The 20,077-nt window shown below is 34.0% G+C and overlaps 1 protein-coding gene, 1 long non-coding RNA gene and 1 pseudogene across 11 annotated transcripts; 2 read left to right on the forward strand and 1 right to left on the reverse strand.

The window, feature by feature from the left end:
- Positions 1-505: 505 nt before the first annotated feature.
- Positions 506-1,934, forward strand: LOC121779544. Its single transcript, XR_006045843.1, has 3 exons — positions 506-643; positions 789-841; positions 1,782-1,934. It is a non-coding gene; the product is annotated as an uncharacterized LOC121779544 (long non-coding RNA).
- An 8,722-nt stretch (positions 1,935-10,656) lies between these two features.
- On the forward strand, positions 10,657-17,032 carry LOC121779498 (protein NLP7-like). 10 transcript variants are annotated; one of them, XM_042176828.1, is made up of 4 exons: positions 10,665-10,766; positions 11,544-11,640; positions 14,993-15,157; positions 15,677-17,032. In XM_042176828.1, the coding sequence occupies exons 3-4, from the start codon at positions 15,153-15,155 to the stop codon at positions 16,557-16,559; spliced, it is 888 nt and encodes a 295-aa protein (XP_042032762.1). In that variant the 5' UTR covers positions 10,665-10,766; positions 11,544-11,640; positions 14,993-15,152; the 3' UTR covers positions 16,560-17,032. The 10 variants fall into 10 exon arrangements, with proteins under 10 accessions (XP_042032761.1, XP_042032765.1, XP_042032762.1 ...); XM_042176836.1 differs by having other exon boundaries at positions 15,956-17,032; XM_042176832.1 differs by having other exon boundaries at positions 16,059-17,032.
- Positions 16,907-19,645, reverse strand: LOC121778870 (annotated as a pseudogene).
- Positions 19,646-20,077: the final 432 nt, after the last annotated feature.

A 20,077-nucleotide genomic window follows, 5' to 3' on the forward strand; every position in this document is an offset into this window, starting at 1 on the left:
AGGAGAGAAAACGATGAAATCGAGATTACACAATTATTCTATAATTAAATGATTCATCATATTATGAAACTGTCTAATATACCCTTTGTTGATAGATTCATAGAAGTTATTGACATTTTAATCTGGAAACGTAATAAGCGTTGATCTATAATAATTAGTGGCTAGGATTAAAGTTTGGAGTTTGTATTGATATATGGTTTACATTATATCACTACCCCTATATATATATAGGGGGACCTTATTCTCCTTTTCCCATCTTACATCCTTTTTCCTTCTTAATAATACCCGTTAGATCTAGGGAATCGACGGATCGGATTGTTTTAATAAATTTACCTCCGTGTTGCATTATAGACGTTGGCTTAATGCATTACAGGGGTAATTTGGCCATTTGACAGAAGCTGAACCGCCATATCTTGGAATATGCTAATTTCACGGGATTTCAAACGCTCATATTCTCCTTCTTTCCTCATTCATTACGCCCACAACCCTTACAACTACTTCCACTCTCTCCACTACCCAAACCCTAGAAATCTACCTCCCCAGCGGCGCGTTTGGAGATTTTGGATTTTGTCGACCAAATTTTCGGAGGGAATTAGCTTTCAACGCTGAAATCGACTCGGAAACACCGACTACTTTCTAATAGGTATGTTTCAACAGTGATTTAGGCGTCCTTTTTTCGTGATTTTGCAGACCAAGGCGGCGGTTTCGTGATTTTGCAGACCCATTTTGGGTTCGGTTAAATAATGATGAATTCCAGTACCATGATATGTTTTTGTGGTTTTTGCCAGATCGAAAATGCCGAAGAGGGGTCGTCCGCTATCGCAAGTAACAGAGGCTGCAGGTAAAATTTACATCGTGTTGCTTCAAATCAATATTTGTTTTTTCAGATTGTGAGTGATGGTATTAGCAATTCTGTTAAATCCGCATTATACATGTTGTCTGGTGTGCTGACTAAAATCATGACACGGTTCATACTTTCAGATATATTCAATGAATTGTGGAACTATAAGCATGCATTTTTTGGTGTTACTGTGTGCATTATATGAGGTATATTAGTGCATTATCCGTAGTATATAATGCATTATCAGTAATATTTAGTGCATTATCAGTATTATCTAGTGCATTATCAGTAATATTTAGTGCATTATCAGTAGTATCTAATGCAGTATCATTAATATTTAGATTGTGAGTGATGGTATTAGCAATTCTGTTAAATCCGCATTATACATGTTGCGTGGTGTGCTAACTAAAAACATGACACGGTTCATAATTTCAGATATATTCAATGAATTGTGGAACTATAAGCATGTATTTTTTAGTGTTACTGTGTGCATTATATGAGGTATATTAGTGCATTAGCAGTAATATTTAGTGCATTATCAGTATTATCTAATGCATTATCAGTAATATTTAGTGCATTATAAGTAATATTTAGTGCATTATCAATATTATCTAATGCATTATCAGTAATATTTAGTGCATTATCAGTAGTATCTAATGCATTATCAGTAATATCTAGTGCATTAACAGTATTATCTAATGCATTAGCAGTAATATTTAGTGCATTATCAGTAGTATCTAAAGCAGTAGCATTAATATTTAGTGCATTATCAGTGATGTTTAATGCATTATGCGAATGTTTTACTCAATCATTCATGTGATGTGATTGATTACGTTGTTTGCATTAATATGTAAACATTAACATGAACACATAATTACACAGAACGTAGTCCACTTTTTTGAAAATGTTGTGATTTGTTACTTTGTTTGTGCAATTTCAGAGAAGCGAGTAAGATCTGAACTCGACGATGCAGTTGATGATTTAATTCCGGTAGCGTTGGCACAAAAGTTGAGGGATCGGTTGGCAGCTGCTGCCCCTAGTAGCTCAGCAGGTGATGTTCAACAGACACAAGTTAAGGGAAGAAAGACTGATCGTCTTTACTGCAGGCGCACACCGTCGGAGTTTCTGAACTGCTTGAAGCAGTTAAATCCAAGACAGCTTGTAGTGCTTGATGGTTTCTGGTATTTGTTGGAAGACTTAGCACTTTAGATCTTTTTACAAACTTGAATACACTTAACAATGTTTTTGAGATTAGTCTTTCTGATTTTGATCTTGTGAACAATCAGCCTAACCGTATGTTCATCGTGATTATTCAGACAGCTAAGAATACTTAGTGTGTAATTGGTGTATTATGTTATTTGTCTTGTTTGTATTATGTTTTTTGTCTGTATAGTTGGCCGATTAACTCTCGTAATGCTTAACATATGCCAAATAATGCACTAAACCTTGTGCGCAATGCAATGGCAACACCAAATAATGCATTTGTATATTAAACACCTAATACATTAAGCCCTGTATGTAGTACGCCTCTATTTTATGTGCATCATATATGCATATAATGTAAGTAGTCGTATTAGATTATGCATTACAAAACGTTGTTTGTGTATTTAACCCAAATAATGCACTAATCGTTATGCGCAATGCAATGGCAACACCAAATAATGCATTTGTATATTGCACACTTAATAATTTAAACCATATATATAGTAGGCCTCAATTTAATGTGCATCATATCTGCATATAATGTAAGTATTCGTATTAGATTATGCATTACTGAACGTTGTTTGTGTATTTTAACCAAATAATGCACCAATACTTGGGCGTAATGCAATGGCAAACCCAAATAATGCATATGTATATTGTACACCTAAAATATTAAGCCATACATATAGTACGCCTAAATTTTATGTACATCATATACGCATTAATATTAAGCCCAGGGGATAGGGTCTAGTATGTACACATTAATAACAACGTTAACAAAGACCATTAATGAGTACGTACTATACCCTAGCCCCTATGCTTATTAAACCCTAAGGGGAAACAAGAAACGTGTGTCAAACATCGAAACACGACACATCTTATTCGTATACATTGCAGGTCACATATGGTGCATTATGTAGTCCACAATATCCATTATTCGTTACCATTCGGTGCATTATTCGTATATGTTTAAACATTGTTATTAATGAGTACGTACTATACCCTAGCCCCTAGGCTTATTAAACCCTTAGGGGAAACAAGAAACGTGTGTCAATCATCGAAACACGACACATCTTAATCGTATACATTGCAGTTCACATATGGTGCATTATATAATCAATAATATCCATTATTAGTAACCATTCGGTGCATTATTCGTATCAGTTTAAACGTTGTTATTTATGTGTACGTACTATACCCTAGCCCCTAGACTTATTAAACCCTTAGGGGAAACAAGAAACGTGTGCCAAACAACGAAACACGGCACATCTTATTCGTATACATTGCAGTTCACATATGGTGCATTTTATAGCCAATAATATCCATTATTCGTTAACATTCAGAGCACTATTCGTATCGGTTTAAACATTGTTATTAATCACAAAACAATACATGTTAAGCTTAATATGCATTATATGACATACGGTGCACATTACCCTTCAGAAATAGTGCATTACATCTTTATATTTATACATTACATGTATTATCTCTTTCATATGTTGTACATTACCCTTCAGAAATAGTGCATATATATCTCTTTCATAACCAACATTCCATCAATGTATCCCAAATCGATATATAATCTATACATTATTACTTCAGATCATGTTCACCAATATATGCAGTTTAAAATTTTAACATATGTTGTTTACTACAACTCCACTATATTCAAATTGAGGAGGAGAAAATGAGTCTTCGGAAACGGAGAAGAATCACGTGTGTGGAAACAGTAATGGCTAAATGGGCATCTTATTTAATTATTTGGATTAGAATTGTGATTCGTGAGTTTTGTATGCAAATAAAAAATCAAATGGAAGGATTCCCCATAGTCCATACACTATTATCCATAATTCAATATTGTTATATTCTACCAATTGCAAAAATAACAATTGAATAATGAATTGAGAACCTTTTTAATAAAACCATAAGCGTGCATTGATATCCGAGAATTGCAAATCAGTGATGAGCGCACAAATTCAATTGCAGCGAGGGATGTGTGGAGAACTTCGCGTCTGGGCGTATTGCAGGGAAGCATAACTGTGCAGATCTTATTAAGCCTAAATTAAGGACTTACCATAACCAACCAACATATTGAGTTCCAAGTAAGCCCTTTTCACGGTTTTTAATCATTAAAAATATTGTTTATACAGCTAAATTTAGGCCATAAGATTTCGAAAATCAACGGTTAAGATTAAGAAGGAAAAAGGAGGAAATATAGGAAAAGGAAATGAATACATCCCTATATATATATATATATATATATATATATATAGTGGTGCATTATAATGATAACTCAAATTTGTGTGATAACCCTATATATATATATATATATATATATATAGTGGTGCATTATAATGATAACTCAAATTTGTGTGATAACCCTATAACTAAATCTCCACCACACATTTTAAAAATATGTGGTCTGGATTTAATCTAACAAAACTATCATTTTATCAAATAAAACTATCATATTTCGGATATATTAAGGGCAAAATTGTCATTTTGTTATAAAATTGGGCGGGTAAGAAGAAAACGTGAATTAAACACTGCATTCAATTTCTCTCACACTCAAACCCTGCGAATCGCATTTCAAACCCTTGCTTCTTCAGTTTCGAAGGAAAAATCATCCAAATTCTGGAATATGTCGAAGGAAAACGCTCAAGCATAATCGAAGGAAGGATGGATGAAGTTTATTACTTATTTCACTTTTGTTTTTGCTCGATTTTATCATTATGCCAGAGATTCTCATTTTTTTAAATTCTATAGTTTTTTAGTGTAGATTTACAGTTACATATGACAGCATGATGAATTTACTTTGAATTTACTTCATACTTGGTTTTGTATCATCAATTCATACCTTATTTCATGATGAATTATTGTTTTAAATTATAAAATGATAGTTATAGGGGATAAAATGATAGTTTCAAATGATAAAATGAAACCATGGATAGAAATCAGCTGCTTCTACTAATGTATTGAATTTCATACCAATCATTGGCTTCAAAGCATCATCACAAACAGGAATGTACATACCTACAAATCAGTAAAACTATCATTTTATCAACTCCGAGTATCATTCTATCTGGCAAAACTATCATTTTATCAACTCAGAGTATCATTTTATCCGACAAAACTATCATTGTATGCAGTAAACCTAACATTTATAAGCCAAAAGTATTATGTTAACACATAATCGGCAATGCATAATATAATTACATAATATCATGAACTGATTTATTGCCCATATTACGAATGCCAAAACCAACTTAACGAGCATAATGTTCATAGAAATCAGCTGCTTCTACTAATGTATTGAATATCATACTAATTATTGGCTTCAAAGCATCATCACAAACAGGAATGTGCATACCTACAAATCAATAAAGCTATCATTTTATCAACTCAGAGTATCATTCTATCCGGTAAAACTATCATTTTATCAACTCAGTGTATCATTCTATCCGGCAAAAGTATCATTTTATCAACTCAGAGTATCATTCTATCCTGCAAAACTATCATTTTATCAACTTAGAGTATCATTCTATCCGGTAAAACTATCATAGTATGCAGGAATGTACATACCTACAAATCAATAAAACTATCATTTTATCAACTCAGAGTATCATTCTATCCAGCAAAACTATCATTTTATCTACTCAGAGTATCATTCTATCCGGCAAAACTATCATTCTATGCAGTAAACCTAACATTTATAAGCCAAAAGTATCATGTTAACACATAATCCGCAATGCATAATATGTCATTTTATCAGGTTAAAGTATCATTTTATCAACTTATATGCAAAATTGAAAACATCTTCCCGGTCACAATTATGCGAGAAATATGTAAACAAAATCTGGAGATTATGGAATAATGAACCAAATCGGAAGAAAATCTGGAGCCTATGTAAATAAAATAGGCGAGAAATATGGAAACAAAATCTGGAGCCCTTAGATCTAGTTTTTAATGGATGAGATGAGATGATGTAGTGAAAATTTTCGCATTCATTAGGTAGCCAAATTAAATCAACCGAGGGTATTTTTGTCAAATTACATTTATAGTTTATTACTTCATCTAGTAGATTTATTACTTCATTCCAATAGTTAATTACTTCATTCCAGTAGATTATTACTTCATTCCACTTTGAATTTGAATTTGTTTAACCTTTTTACAAAATTTAAAGCGAATAGACTGTGTGAAGTGCTTTCAAAATGAAGTATTTATTCTTTATTATGATGTATGTCAATGTTGATGAAGTTATAACTTCATTTAATAAGGTAATGGACTGAAGTAATAACACAATTGAAGTTCAATGAAGTAAAATTCTATTGTGATGAAATGGTATACTTGTTGAATGAAGTAAATGCACATATGAATGAAGTATTGGTCACTCTTCCTCATATGCTCAAGAATCCCTTAAAGTAATAACCTAGTCTAATTAAGTGATAAAACTATTTGAATGAAGTAATAGAATAGAATAAAATGAAGTAATGATCTAGTCAAATGAAGTAATATAGATAGTTAAATAATGAAATAGTAATAATCTAAGTGAATGAAGTAATAATGCAAGTGAATGAAGTAAATATAGATATCTAAATAACAATAATTTTTATATTTTTTCTACTCCAAATTTGTAGCCAATAACGGTACAATTTTATCTGAATTCCCAAAAACAAAAAACCCAAAACTCATCGTAACCAACCGCGGTTTCCCGTTCTCAATCAGATCAGCGGAGGCACCGATTCATGGAGAAATCTTCCAGTTTCTTGCTGTTCTTCAAGAGGCTGAACAAGAAGGGGAGCAGCAGCAGCAGCAGCAGCAGCCGGAGCGAGAGCGAGAGAAGCACCTCCTCCGGCAGCGGCAGCGGCGGCAGTTCGTGGCGGTGGAAGTTGAGGAGCTCAGCCGCATTGCGGTGGAAGAAGAGGTTCAATCTACACCTCTGGTTTATAGATGACGTCCTTTTCAAATTCGTCTCCGCCTTCGAGGCCGTGTGTTTGGTCTCCGGCTCTGCTTCTTCCTCTGCTGCGGATGCCATTTCTGATTTCGATTTTTTTCTTCTCCCCTTCTCGAATTGAATCGTCGACGCACAAGCACGTGGTTCTAGGGATGAGTTTCCGGTTAGTGATAACTGACTGAAGGATTTAATCTGATGTTTGATTATTATTGCTGCTATTTTTTTAATTTTTTTTCCTGCTTGATCTTTTTCCTGGATCCATACTTACGTGTAAAGGCTAACATCAGTTGTATTAATTTACTGATATATTCTTCCAACGTAGTATGATTTCTGCTGCAATTCAATATCCGATTAAGGCAATTGAGGCAACACAATTGTCCGATGATAGAGATCAATGAAGATTGAAGGAGATTACGAGAAGTAGATCAATGAAGATGAAGGAGATTGCGAGAATGAGATCGATGAAGATTGAATGAGAGATCGGCGATTGAAGAATTGAGAGATGGGAAGAAACATGTATTTTATGTTTCATAATATATTGATTTCCCAAACAAGATTTTTTGGGATAAAATAATGAAATAATGGTAAATTAATCATAACCACGAGATTAAGAAAATAGATGGACAATATTTAGTCTTTAGTTCGATCTTTAAGAATGGTTCGACATTGATCACAACTCTATATATGTTAGTGATCAAGATATAACTAATTTTAAGTGTATAACTAGAGAACAAATCTCAGCCACACATCTTAATGGAACAAATATTATTTATTTTTATAATGTAAAATAGGCCAAGGGTATTTTTGGAAATCATTTTATGAAATTCATACGAGGCTATTCTGCTGGAGAACTCGCTTCAGCATGGCCGGTCTCTCCGCCGCCGCAGCACATGCGTCCGTTCTTCCCCTAAAGGCGTCCTCCGCCGGGCTGTTCGTGGAGATGACGGCGGGGGTGAACATGCTCCAACCCTCGCAGCTCGCTGAAGAGCAGCGCAACGCCACCAGATTGTTCAAGCAACTGCACGAAGAGATCCAAACGGTGCTGATCCTAACCGATCTCATTACCGAAATCGACGTCGCAAGGGCAATGGAGAGAGTTCTACCTCTCGACAGAGCGTAACTTCTCCCCCTGATCGGAGCGATGCAGGAGAAGTTCCCTGCAGAGCTAGAAACGGCTGTGTGGTGGCCGCCGCTGAAAAAGTCCGAGAACGGAGGGTTGGTCGATTGCTTAATTTGGGATTGATTGCTCGATATTGCTTCGTGTCAAGTGGCAAAAGTTTATAGTATTGCTCTTCACTGTTATTTACAAAACACATCACTCTTATTATGATTTTGTTTCACTCTTGTTTACAAAACACATCACTCTTAGCATGATTTTACTTCACTCTTATTTACAAAACACGTCACTCTTATTACGATTTTACTTCACTGTTATTTACAAAACACATCACTCTTATTATGATTTTACTTCACTCTTGTTTACAAAACACATCACTCTTATTATGATTTTACTTCACTCTTGTTCACAAAACACGTCACTCTTATTACGATTTTACTTCACTGTTATTTACAAAACACATCACTCTTATTATGATTTTGCTTCACTCTTGTTTACAAAACACATCACTCTTATTATGATTTTACTTCACTCTTGTTCACAAAACACATCACTCTTATTACGATTTTACTTCACTCTTGTTTACAAAACACATCACTCTTATTATGATTTTACTTCACTCTTGTTTACAAAACACGTCACTCTTATTACGATTTTACTTCACTCTTGTTCACAAAACATATCACTCTTTTTACGATTTTACTTCACTCTTGTTTACAAAACACATCACTCTTATTATGATTTTACTTCACTCTTGTTCACAAAATAGATCACTCTTATTATGATTTTACTTCACTCTTGTTCATAAAACACATCACTATTATTATGACTTTACTTCACTCTTGTTTAAAAAACACATCACTCTTATTATGATTTTACTTCACTCTTCTTCACAAAACAGATCACTCTTATTATGATTTTACTTCACTCTTTTTCGCAAAACACATCACTCTTATTATGATTTTACTTCACTCTTGTTTACAAAACACGTCACTCTTATTATGATTTTGCTTCACTCTTGTTTACAAAACACATCACTCTTAGCATGATTTTACTTCACTCATGTTTACAAAACACGTCACTCTTATTACGATTTTACTTCACTGTTATTTACAAAACACATCACTCTTATTACGATTTTACTTCACTGTTATTTACAAAACACATCACTCTTATTATGATTTTACTTCACTCTTGTTCACAAAACACATCATTCTTATTATGATTTTACTTCACTCTTGTTTACAAAACACATCAATCTTATTACGATTTTACTTCACCCTTGTTTACAAAACGCATCACTCTTATTATGATTTTACTTCACACTTGTTCACAAAATACATCACTTTTAGTATGATTTTACTTAACTCTTGTTCACAAAACACATCACTCTTATTACGATTTTACTTCACTCTTGTTTACAAAACACATCACTGTTATTATCATTTTAATTCACTCTTGTTCACAAAATACATCACTCTTATTATGATTTTACTTCACTCTTGTTTACAAAACACGTCACTCTTATTACGATTTTACTTCACTGTTATTTACAAAGCATATCACTTTTATTATGATTTTACTTCACTCTTGTTCACAAAACACATCACTATTATTATGATTTTACTTCACTCTTGTTTAAAAAACACATCACTCTTATTATGATTTTACTTCATTCTTGTTCACAAAACACATCACTCTTATTATGATTTTACTTCACTCTTGTTCACAAAACACATCAATCTTATTACGATTTTACTTCACTCTTGTTCACAAAACACATCATTCTTATCACAAAATATATCACTCTTAAAAGTTATTGTTGGAATTATTACGTGTTTAATTTTGAGTAATTTTGAGCAAGTCATTTAAATTTAAGGGATGTTCATATAAAGAATTTGTGTAAGGGTATTTTCATCTCACATGAATTAGATTTAATTCTTTCTACCTTAATATCATAATGCACGAAATTATATATGTATATGGACATGAAATGGTTCCTAACAGTTGTGGTGGAAATTAAAGGAGAATTCTAGAAAAATGAGGAATATGTGTAAAATAAAATTGTGACAAATGTCCTAACTAATACGACATATAATAAAATAAAGCTGGGGATAGAGCTTGTAATGGTTTTCTGATGTGTCTAAAGATTGAAAATGATACCTTTGTTTAGCAAGAATGATGATGTAATGGTTTTCTGGGTAAAGAGATAAAGAGTCTTTGTTATTTCTTTTTTTTAACATTATTTGTTTTATATTTTAAATGATAATTTATTAAAATAATTAAGGATATAATTAGGGAGTTAATAATTGTATTTAACAGTTTAATTTGATCAAAATATGGATTAAAAACGTCGACACTTAAAATTTGATGGAAAAGTTAACTTTGGATCGATTGTGATCGAGTTGAAATGTTTGGGATCTAAAAATTCAAAAGATAATGTCTATGACCAAAATCATAAAATGGACATATGTTCAGGACTAGTTTTGGCCTTTACCGTACGTTTTATAATTCAACACTTCTTCTTTCTCCTTATTTCTCCCCAGAAACGGCAACTCCTTTCCCATCTTTCCCTAGCATTTTTCTCCTTCTAGTTTTATTGGGTTCGTCAGCAATCAGGCATGTAATCGACGAAATATTACTAAATCAAGGTAGGCCTTCACTTCTATCATATTTTTGAAGCATATGAATTGATAAATTTATGAATTTAGAAAACCTAAGTTTTTGGCTTTCATAGTTTGGGACTGAAAGATGCTTTGTTACTTGATTTTTCTATTGCTATTTGAGTAAATAATAATATAGAGCATGTTTTGAAGATGATTATTTTGCCCTGTTTTTCAGTCACTTGTTCCGATTTTTGTAGCACAATTAGGGTTGTGCAAAGTTTGGTTTACCAATTTTTAAAATTACTTTGATGAGTCCAGTATCCCCCTGAATATTTTTGGAGAGTTTAGGAGTTCATCTACTCTTTATAATAATTAGTTAGAAAATGTTGACAGAAACTGTCAGTTTTGATAGTTTGTGGAAAAATGATGATATCTCCCAAACCATTATGAATTTCTGAATGAATCTTGTTGTATTGTAAACTAGACTTCTTTGGGTATTTAAAAATATTAGGCCAAGCTCCTAAAGCCTTCCGAATGAATATAGAATATGAATGAGGAATCAGTCCAATACAAATGTGATCTTAGGAAGTTGAAGATGAAGATGAAGGGAGACTAAGATGAGATAGCAAAGGAATTTATTTAGATAATTTAATTATAAAAATATGATATTGGGTAAATATGAGTGTTAATATAAATATATGTGAATTTCTGGAAGCTTTAGAAGTAATGAAAAAGGGCTGAAGACTGAAGAATTAGCATAATATAAAGTTAAGAAGAAATTGTTACACTAGAATGTAATTAACGAATATATTTCGCATCAAGGCAAAAGAGCCAATTTTATGAAGCAGACACGAAGGAATGGACTTGGAAGATAGCGAGATATCAAGGTGAAATAAGCTTATGTTCTTAAGCTTAAGAGGTAGCGAATACTCTTTATGGTATTTGATCTTTTTAGTTGAGATAATGGGTGTTAAATTGTGAACAAATATGAATATAGGTGAACGAGATGCTTGATTATTATGTTTATGATGTGAAAGACATGAGCTGCTATAATATTCATTAATTTAGTATGGAATTTAGTATGGAATCTGAGAAGAAATGGTATGTATATATATATATATGATAAGATTAGAAATATTATACTCCTTCCGTCCTCGTCCCCAAAGAGTATGAACTATTTCCTTTTTCGTTCGTCCCTAAAGAGTATGAACTTTCTAATTTTAAAAAATTCAAACAACATACTATCCCTACACATCATTTTATTTACAACTTATACCATTACCATCAACACTTATACTATTATAATAATGTGGACCCCACTCTCCACTAATGTTATTTCCACTACCCTTTCTCTCTCTCTTACTTTTTCCTTATTTATTAGAACTCGTGTCAAACCCAATGTTCATACTCTTTGGGGACAGAGAGAGTATTATGAAAGGTAATGATATATGTGTTAATGTGAAATGATTATATGAATTCGATATGAAAAAAAATATGATATTGGCTTCAAAGTTGATTAGATAAATATGGAAATGGGCGTTAAGGTGAACGTGATAAAATATATGCTGATGAGATGTACACAAATGTGATCATCTGTGATGATGTTTGTCTATCTGTCTGTGTTGACGTGTGATGTTGGAAAGTGTTGGTAATAAAGTATACTTAATTGTGCTTACGCCTCGTGCTCGAGTGTGTACTGTGGGTACAATTGGCATGCTATAGGAGACAGCAGCGCTGCATTATCTGTGATCACACATCTTCTGGATAACCGAAGCGAGGATCATTTGTCATATGTTATATGATCCGTCTGATATGCACCCTCATGGGTGATCTGATTATTTTTCTGCACCCTAAATGAGTGGTCTCTGCGGACTCCTCTCAAGGACAAAATCCGCGTCTGCATTTGATTCTGTTTCTGATCTGGTCCGAAAACCCTAGTCTGTCACTAAGCACTTAATGGGACAATATCTATTTTGATATGTGAGAATGTTAGTGGTCGCTATATGCGCCTTGAAATAAAGGTATAAATGATATGAATGCATGACTTTGGGTATGGAAATAGAACGTAAGACATATTGTGGGAACTGGGAAGTAATATGCATATAAAATAAAAATGAGCGTGAATAAATAATAATTGGGGCTAATTGAATAAATTAAATTATTATATGGAATTACGTATTTTGTAAGTAATGCTAACTTTTCTTAAGTTGCTAACTTGCTAACTCATCAACGTAGTATATTAAAAATGTCAATACGATCACATTAAAATGTCAACACAAATTATGTGTTGACATTTTAATAAACTGTGGTGACATGTAAATATTAATGTCAACACAATGTATTAAAATAACAACTTAAGTTTATGTTAACATTTCATTATCATCGTGTTGACATTTTTAATAAACTATGTTGATGAGTTAACAAGTTAGCAACTTAAGAAAAGTTAGCAACGTATCACACCCCTATATATATAGGGGAGTGATCAATTGCTAACTCATCATTTAATTGCTAACTACAACTAATTTAAAACCATATGATTTTAGAAAACTTGTGGTCTACAATTTGCCACGTGTAATTTTTTGTTTGTATTAATTAAATAGAAAAAGAAAAAAAAACTATCAAATTAGGGTTTTGGATGAAAATGTCAATAGTGTTTCAAAAATATCAACACAATGCTTTGAGAATATCAACACAATGCCTTGAGAATGTTAACACATTACTTATATTGACATTCTACATGTATTATATTGACATATTTTATATATCAAGTTAACATTTGTTGCTGTACGAAAAAATTGAAAATTTTCAAAAAAAAATTCAAAATTTGACATTGGAATATATGCAAGTGAGATCTCGTTAGAATCCTTATGAAATTATCTTTAATTTGATATATGTTGTGCGAAAAAATAATTTAAATCGAGAAAGTTATATTTGTTTTAAACTTATGGGATATTTTTCAAAAGTTAGTTACAACTAATTTGTTATAAATTGGCCTTAATATCCTTATTGACATTTTTTGTTGATCGTATTGACATTCCGGGGGCTAATGATTTAGGCCCTTAATTTAAATATCTAATAACTATTATTTAGTTGTAGTTAGTAATTAAGTATTGAGTTAGCAATATAACACTCCCCTATATATATATATATATATATATATATATATATATATATATATATATATATATATATATAGGGTTGCGTTAAAGATAGAACCATTCTTAAGTGTAGAACCTAGAACTCTACATATTTTATTCATTGGATGAGGAAAAAATGACGGTCAAGATTAAAAATCATACATATTAGACTATGTTTTCACGACATTCCGGACTAAACATGTGAAAAAACTCACATGTTGATGGAAGAATGAATGAAACGAAGAAGAGTCCATGCATGCTTTATTTTTTCACTTATCTGCATTCACCCATTAATAATAGTTTTGGTTGTAATGGGAAGTTGTTGTGCAAATCAACACCATTGGATTAAAAGATCTAACGACCTCCGTTTGGCATTTGTTCTACGTTTAAGAATGGTTCTACGTTTAAGAATGGTTCTATCTTGATCACAATCCTATATATATATATATATATATATATATATATATATATATAGGGTTCTGATCAATTGAGATTTTTTTAGCCTAATTGAGAATTGAGATGCATTATCAGCCACTCATTTTTATTAAATGAGTGGTCCATAATTTGCCACCTGGAAAATATTTTTAGATTAATTAATTATGAAAGAGCATAATGGTAACTATACCCATATAATGTAGTTGACATTTGCTATAGACATTTGATGTGCAGACTATTGATTATAATACCCCCGAGTTGACATAATATACTTGCAGTTGATATTTTGAAAATGTTGTGGATGAATGAATTAAAATGCATCTCAATTCTCAATTAAGCTAAAATATCTCAACCTAATATGACCATATATATATATATATATATATATATATGGATGTATTCATTTCCTTTTTTATCTTTTGTTCTTTGTTCTTTTTAATCTCAGCCTCACGATTGTCATCCGACGGTTAGATTGGTGCCACGTGTCATTTAATAATGCAGATTTTCAGTTGAATAATGCACACCGAATAATAATGCACCATTATAGTGTAATAATGCAGATCATTTGGACCGTTGATGAATGAGATCTAACGGCCCATATTAAGAAGAATAAAGGATCTAAGGGATGAATACGAGAATAACGTTCTCCAATATATATATATATATATATATATATGAATTATGTCCACTTCCATGCAGGATGCAGATCTATGGCGGACTGACATGGATTTCCTCACAAGATTCCTGCAGATCTATGGCGGACTGACATGGATTTCCTCACAAGATTCTTACCAAACCAACAGCTGGCCGACTGACATGGATTTCCTCACAGGATTCTTCCAAAATCGACAGCTTGACAATGATGTAAGCCTCTTTATTTTATAGAATTACTCCCTCCGTCCACCATTTAAATAACCCTTTTTTTACTCGACACATATTTTAAGAAATTGTTTGACTTGAAGAAAAGTAAAAGGAGAAAGTGAGTGAAATGTAAGACACATTTAAAGTATTAGTTTTATATTGGATTGTGAGTGTAAAAAGTTGATGGATTGTGGGGTTTGCATACTAAAAGTGGAATAAAGTAAATGGTTCTATAAATCGTGGACTCCCTCCGTTCTCTGCGTTTCTTTTTTGCACGAGATTTAAGAAAATTTGTTTTAAATGAGGTAAGTAAAAGAAGAATAAAGTAGAAAGGAAAAAGGTAAAGAGATGAAGAGAGAATAAAGTAAGCGAGAGTAAAGTGCTTTTTGTAAAGAAAAAGGAAATGACTCAGCTACAGTGGGAGAACATAAAAAGGAATACGACTCAGCTACAGAGGGACGGAGGGAGTGCATCTTTTTGCTCGACAAAATATGTTCTATTTGAATAGACTCTCAACTGCAGAAAAAAAGCTTTGAATGAAATTCGCAAAGGGCTTCAATTGATTCATCGGAACATTCCACAACTTGATGAAGCATATGTTTGGGTCCATAATGAAGAATGTGTTAGTAATACTGAAACTGATGTTACTTGTATGGAGCTCGCACTGTCTACTAAGTATCTATTAGATTTTGTGCCTAATGGTGTTAAAACTATTCACGTGAAGACAACAAAAGGGATTGTTGGGAGTGTATTGGCATCTGAAAGTAAATCTTGTTTTTGCCCGAATTTATATGAATGCAGCATTGATCACCAACCCCGCTATGCCATGAGCTGGAGTTGGGATGCTTGTTTTGCAATTTGTTTGCAAAGTTCACTCACTGGTGACCTTGTTTATGTTATGGAGTTCGCTCTCTACCCCGGCCCTGCAACATATGAGTATATCATGTCCTTCTTGGGGTTTCTACTGCCAGTAATGAAGCATGAACTCAAAACGTTTAAGATGGCATGTGGGAAACAACTTGGAGAAGAATTAGTGGTTGAAGTTATCGTTTCTGAAGCACACAAACTTGGTCCGACTGAATCTAATGAGGCTGCTGCAGGTATGTTCCCAGTCAAATTTAAGAGTGTGCAGTATGGTCTACAAAAGCATCAGCATGTTGAAGAACAACAGCCAAAAGAATGCAGTATTGTTGAAAATCAGAATGGAAAAAGGAAAACAGAAATCAAATGTACTCAATCAGAAAAGAGAAAGGGAAAACAAGTCTCATTTCCTAGTGTTGGTGCTCAAGATTCAAAGGCAATGGAGAAAGGAAAGAGGAAAACAGGTCTTCCCATTTTAAACAAAGAAGGCACTCATCCTTGTATTGTTGAGGAGACAGAAGGTGATTGTAAAAGTGAAACATGAAGAAGATATCATAACATTTGAAATATGTCCCAGGTTTGGAGCAAGTAAGCTTATTGAAAAAGTGGCCACAAAGCTTAATTTGAAGTTGGGAACTTTCAAATTGAAATATAAGGATGAAGACAATGATGATATCTTGTTAACATGTGATACTGATTTTCAACTTTGTCCAAAGACTCAGACACCAACAGGCAAGACTTGTATCCACTTTTTCGTTCAATTAATTTCTAAATAAGCTCCTCTTCAGCTTCTGTCTTGGTGGTCCTATCGAGACATTATTCGTGTGATCGTGTCTTTCTCTTTGTCAATGGATCGAAAGATCAATGTAGAAAAGTGTTTGAGAATTGTGTTCAAGTGTTAGAATTGGATTGAACTATTAGTACATCATAGTATGTATAGCAGAAGCCTATTTGGGGGCATGATTCGACCTCATAGAAGTATGCAACATAGACACAATATTCCACAGAGTTGTTCATCACCCGAAGCACAGTTGATTCGTATATCCCATTCGTTAAGATCTGCAACTTCCCAACATCCAAAATAAGTACAAATTTGGTTGTGAATACGAGCTTTAGACTTGTGTCCGTGTGCGTACCTTCAGCATGTCGCCTATATTGCAAACGAATGTGTCTGGAACAGGTGTGGCCGGTATCCACTCCCCATCGATGTTTCTCACCTACATCTCAAAAAGTTATAATGTTTTGGCTGAGAGGAAAACTTGCAATTGTTTGGTTCTGGGACTAGGGAGAAAAACACGTACTTGTAGTGCATTTACCTGACTGTCTTGATTTATGAGAGTAAGCAAACCTACAAGTAAAAGAAAAAAAAAAAAAAAAACCAGTTTGGATTAGGGTTCATAAGCGCATTAAGAGAAGAACGTGCAATGACCATAAACAGTACCGTAGCCAGTGTGTGCACCACTGGATTTGTTCGAGTCAGAAGGACGTGCAACACAACCAACAAACATTAGAGGTGACGGGAAATGTTAAGTAGAGGAGATTCAGCAAGCATGCATGATATAAGCTCCCTCTTGCAACGGTTAACACCATAAACTAATTCTACCATTCATTTTACTAAGCACGCAATCTAGAATGTGAGATGACTGAAATTCCAGAACAAAACAACTTAACCACAGATACTAACTGCAAATACTTACCACGGATTACATCCTTCCATAACTTAACCAAGGTCTCCATACATTCCCGGTTTCACCTCTTTGTAGCACTGTGTTTTGCAAAGTCAACGATACAAATTGCACAAACCAAAACAAGTAAAGGATGCATTTGGATATGACATAAATATCAGACAGTATTTGGGAGGGCATATATTTGACTTTAGGACCATGGAGTAGAAGTAATCAACACGACATGATGATTGAAAATTTAGCTCACTCATACATCAAGATCCATCGTAGGTTAAGCCAGTAGAATCTTATGTTCAGCAATACTTTATCAGGAAAGAACTAAGCCTCTTAACGCATGCTAGATCTAGAAAATGATGTCTCCAGTAATTCAATAGTTCATTTAGCAGGTCGTCTCGTGCCACGCATAAATATAATTGATCCACTTACAATTGAAGATAAAACAAAGTAGCACTAATCAATCATGAAACATGGATCCAAAGCAAACCTACATCAATAGCTTCCTGCAAGTCAGGTACACCTCTGGTAATGTTCACTCCGACACGTTGATATCCTCTGCATTCATAGGCATTCTCAGTTAGGAAACTGCATCAATTACAACAAATATATATGGCCATTACATGTTGCAGAGACCTGTATCCAGTTGTTGGAGAGAATTTTATTTTGAGCTTCTCTTCATATGGCAAATCGAAAAACTAGCGAGATATACTTCTAATTTCTGTCACAAGGGAAACCGGATTAATCCCATGGCCCGTCTGCATAAACACTACTAAGTTCATCAAAATGCTAAGGAACAAGGAAGAAACACTGATTTTTTTCTCACACACAAATCAGCATGAATTGAGTCTTAAGACTTAGATACAAAAATATCTATAAAATTCCACAGAATAAGAAGACGAAAGCACATATATCTTTTCAACTTGTGGTGATTCTGCAACATCACACACGCAAATAAGCATGAAATCTTGAGATACAAAAGCCCCCTCAGATGACAAAAATATTGATAGAATAAGGAAGAGAAGGAGATTATTCTTACCACGTAAAAGAAGCCAGCTTCTCTGCAAGTTTTGTCCAACTGTTGAACAACTTGTGCTACACTTTGATCTTGGGTTGGGTTGGGTTGGGATCGTCCCATTTCTCCACCAGTGGACCAATATCTATTATAAGGGTGAAAATGCATTGTTGAATTAGTCATTAATAAAGCAAGGCAAACACCAACAAAAATTGTTGTATGATTAGGAATATCGAGGAGTTATCATCAACAAAATGATGGTAAAGAGCATTTCAAGAGATACCAATCAAGGGGATGGATCCCAATGGTGGCCATGGCTGCAGCACTCACTCGCGGACACAGGTGGAGGAGGTGAGGGGATTAAGCCCCTCCCAAACCTTTTTTTTATAATAAATTTCTATAATAAAAATTTTCAAATTTTTTAGAAACTATTTTCAGTCCTTCCCAAGTTAATATCGATGGGGTTTAGAGCATGCGCAGCGGTGGCGTCCGTCGCCACCGCCGTCCGCACCGCTGGCACGGACGCCATCCGCCGCCGCTGCGCTCGCGCCGCTGGCACGGCCCTGCTCGATGTATCGAGCACGTCCGTGCCAGCGGACGCACAAATGGCGCGCTCCCATTCGTCAACTGCATAGCCGTTGTGTTTAAACATTTTTTATTTTTTTTTTAAAAAATCGGTATTTAATTATAAATAATGCTAAAAAATAAAAAAAAAATATTTTCCAAATCCCAAAAATATGGCCGTTTTTTCCCCGTTTTTTCTGAATTTTTTGATTTTTTTTTTATTTTTTTTTTCCCAAAATCATCTATAAATACACACATTCATCACTCATTTATCACATCAATTCTTCTCTCATTCATCTCTCATTCATAATTCTTATACAAACTATTAACACATTCAACATTCACTCAAAACACCAAATGGATTTCACTCATCTCATGGCGGAAGCGGAGCGCGAAGAACAAGAATACTACGAACAACATCGTGCCGCTTACGAAGCATATGTCGCGGCGAATACCCCCGCTCATCCTCCTCAACGCACTAGATCAAATCGCCGCTACATCCATCGTGACCGGGAGGGAGCCCACGAAAGGCTCGTTGCCGACTACTTTGCCGACCATCCGCGGTTTCCGGCAGATTACTTCAGGCGCCGTTTTCGCATGTCAAAGCGCTTGTTCATGCGAATTGTCAACACATTGTCCGCACGTGTTGAATACTTTCAAACAGGTGTAGATGCAGCCGGCCGGCAAAGTATCACGGCGTTGCAGAAGTGTACGTGTGCCATCCGACAACTCGCTACTGGGCAAACGGCCGACATCTTCGACGAGTATTTGCATATCGGTGAGTCCACTGGAATCCTTTGTTTA

Source organism: Salvia splendens, chromosome 19, assembly GCF_004379255.2.
Source record: "Salvia splendens isolate huo1 chromosome 19, SspV2, whole genome shotgun sequence".
In the NCBI taxonomy this organism is placed as follows: domain Eukaryota; kingdom Viridiplantae; phylum Streptophyta; class Magnoliopsida; order Lamiales; family Lamiaceae; genus Salvia; species Salvia splendens.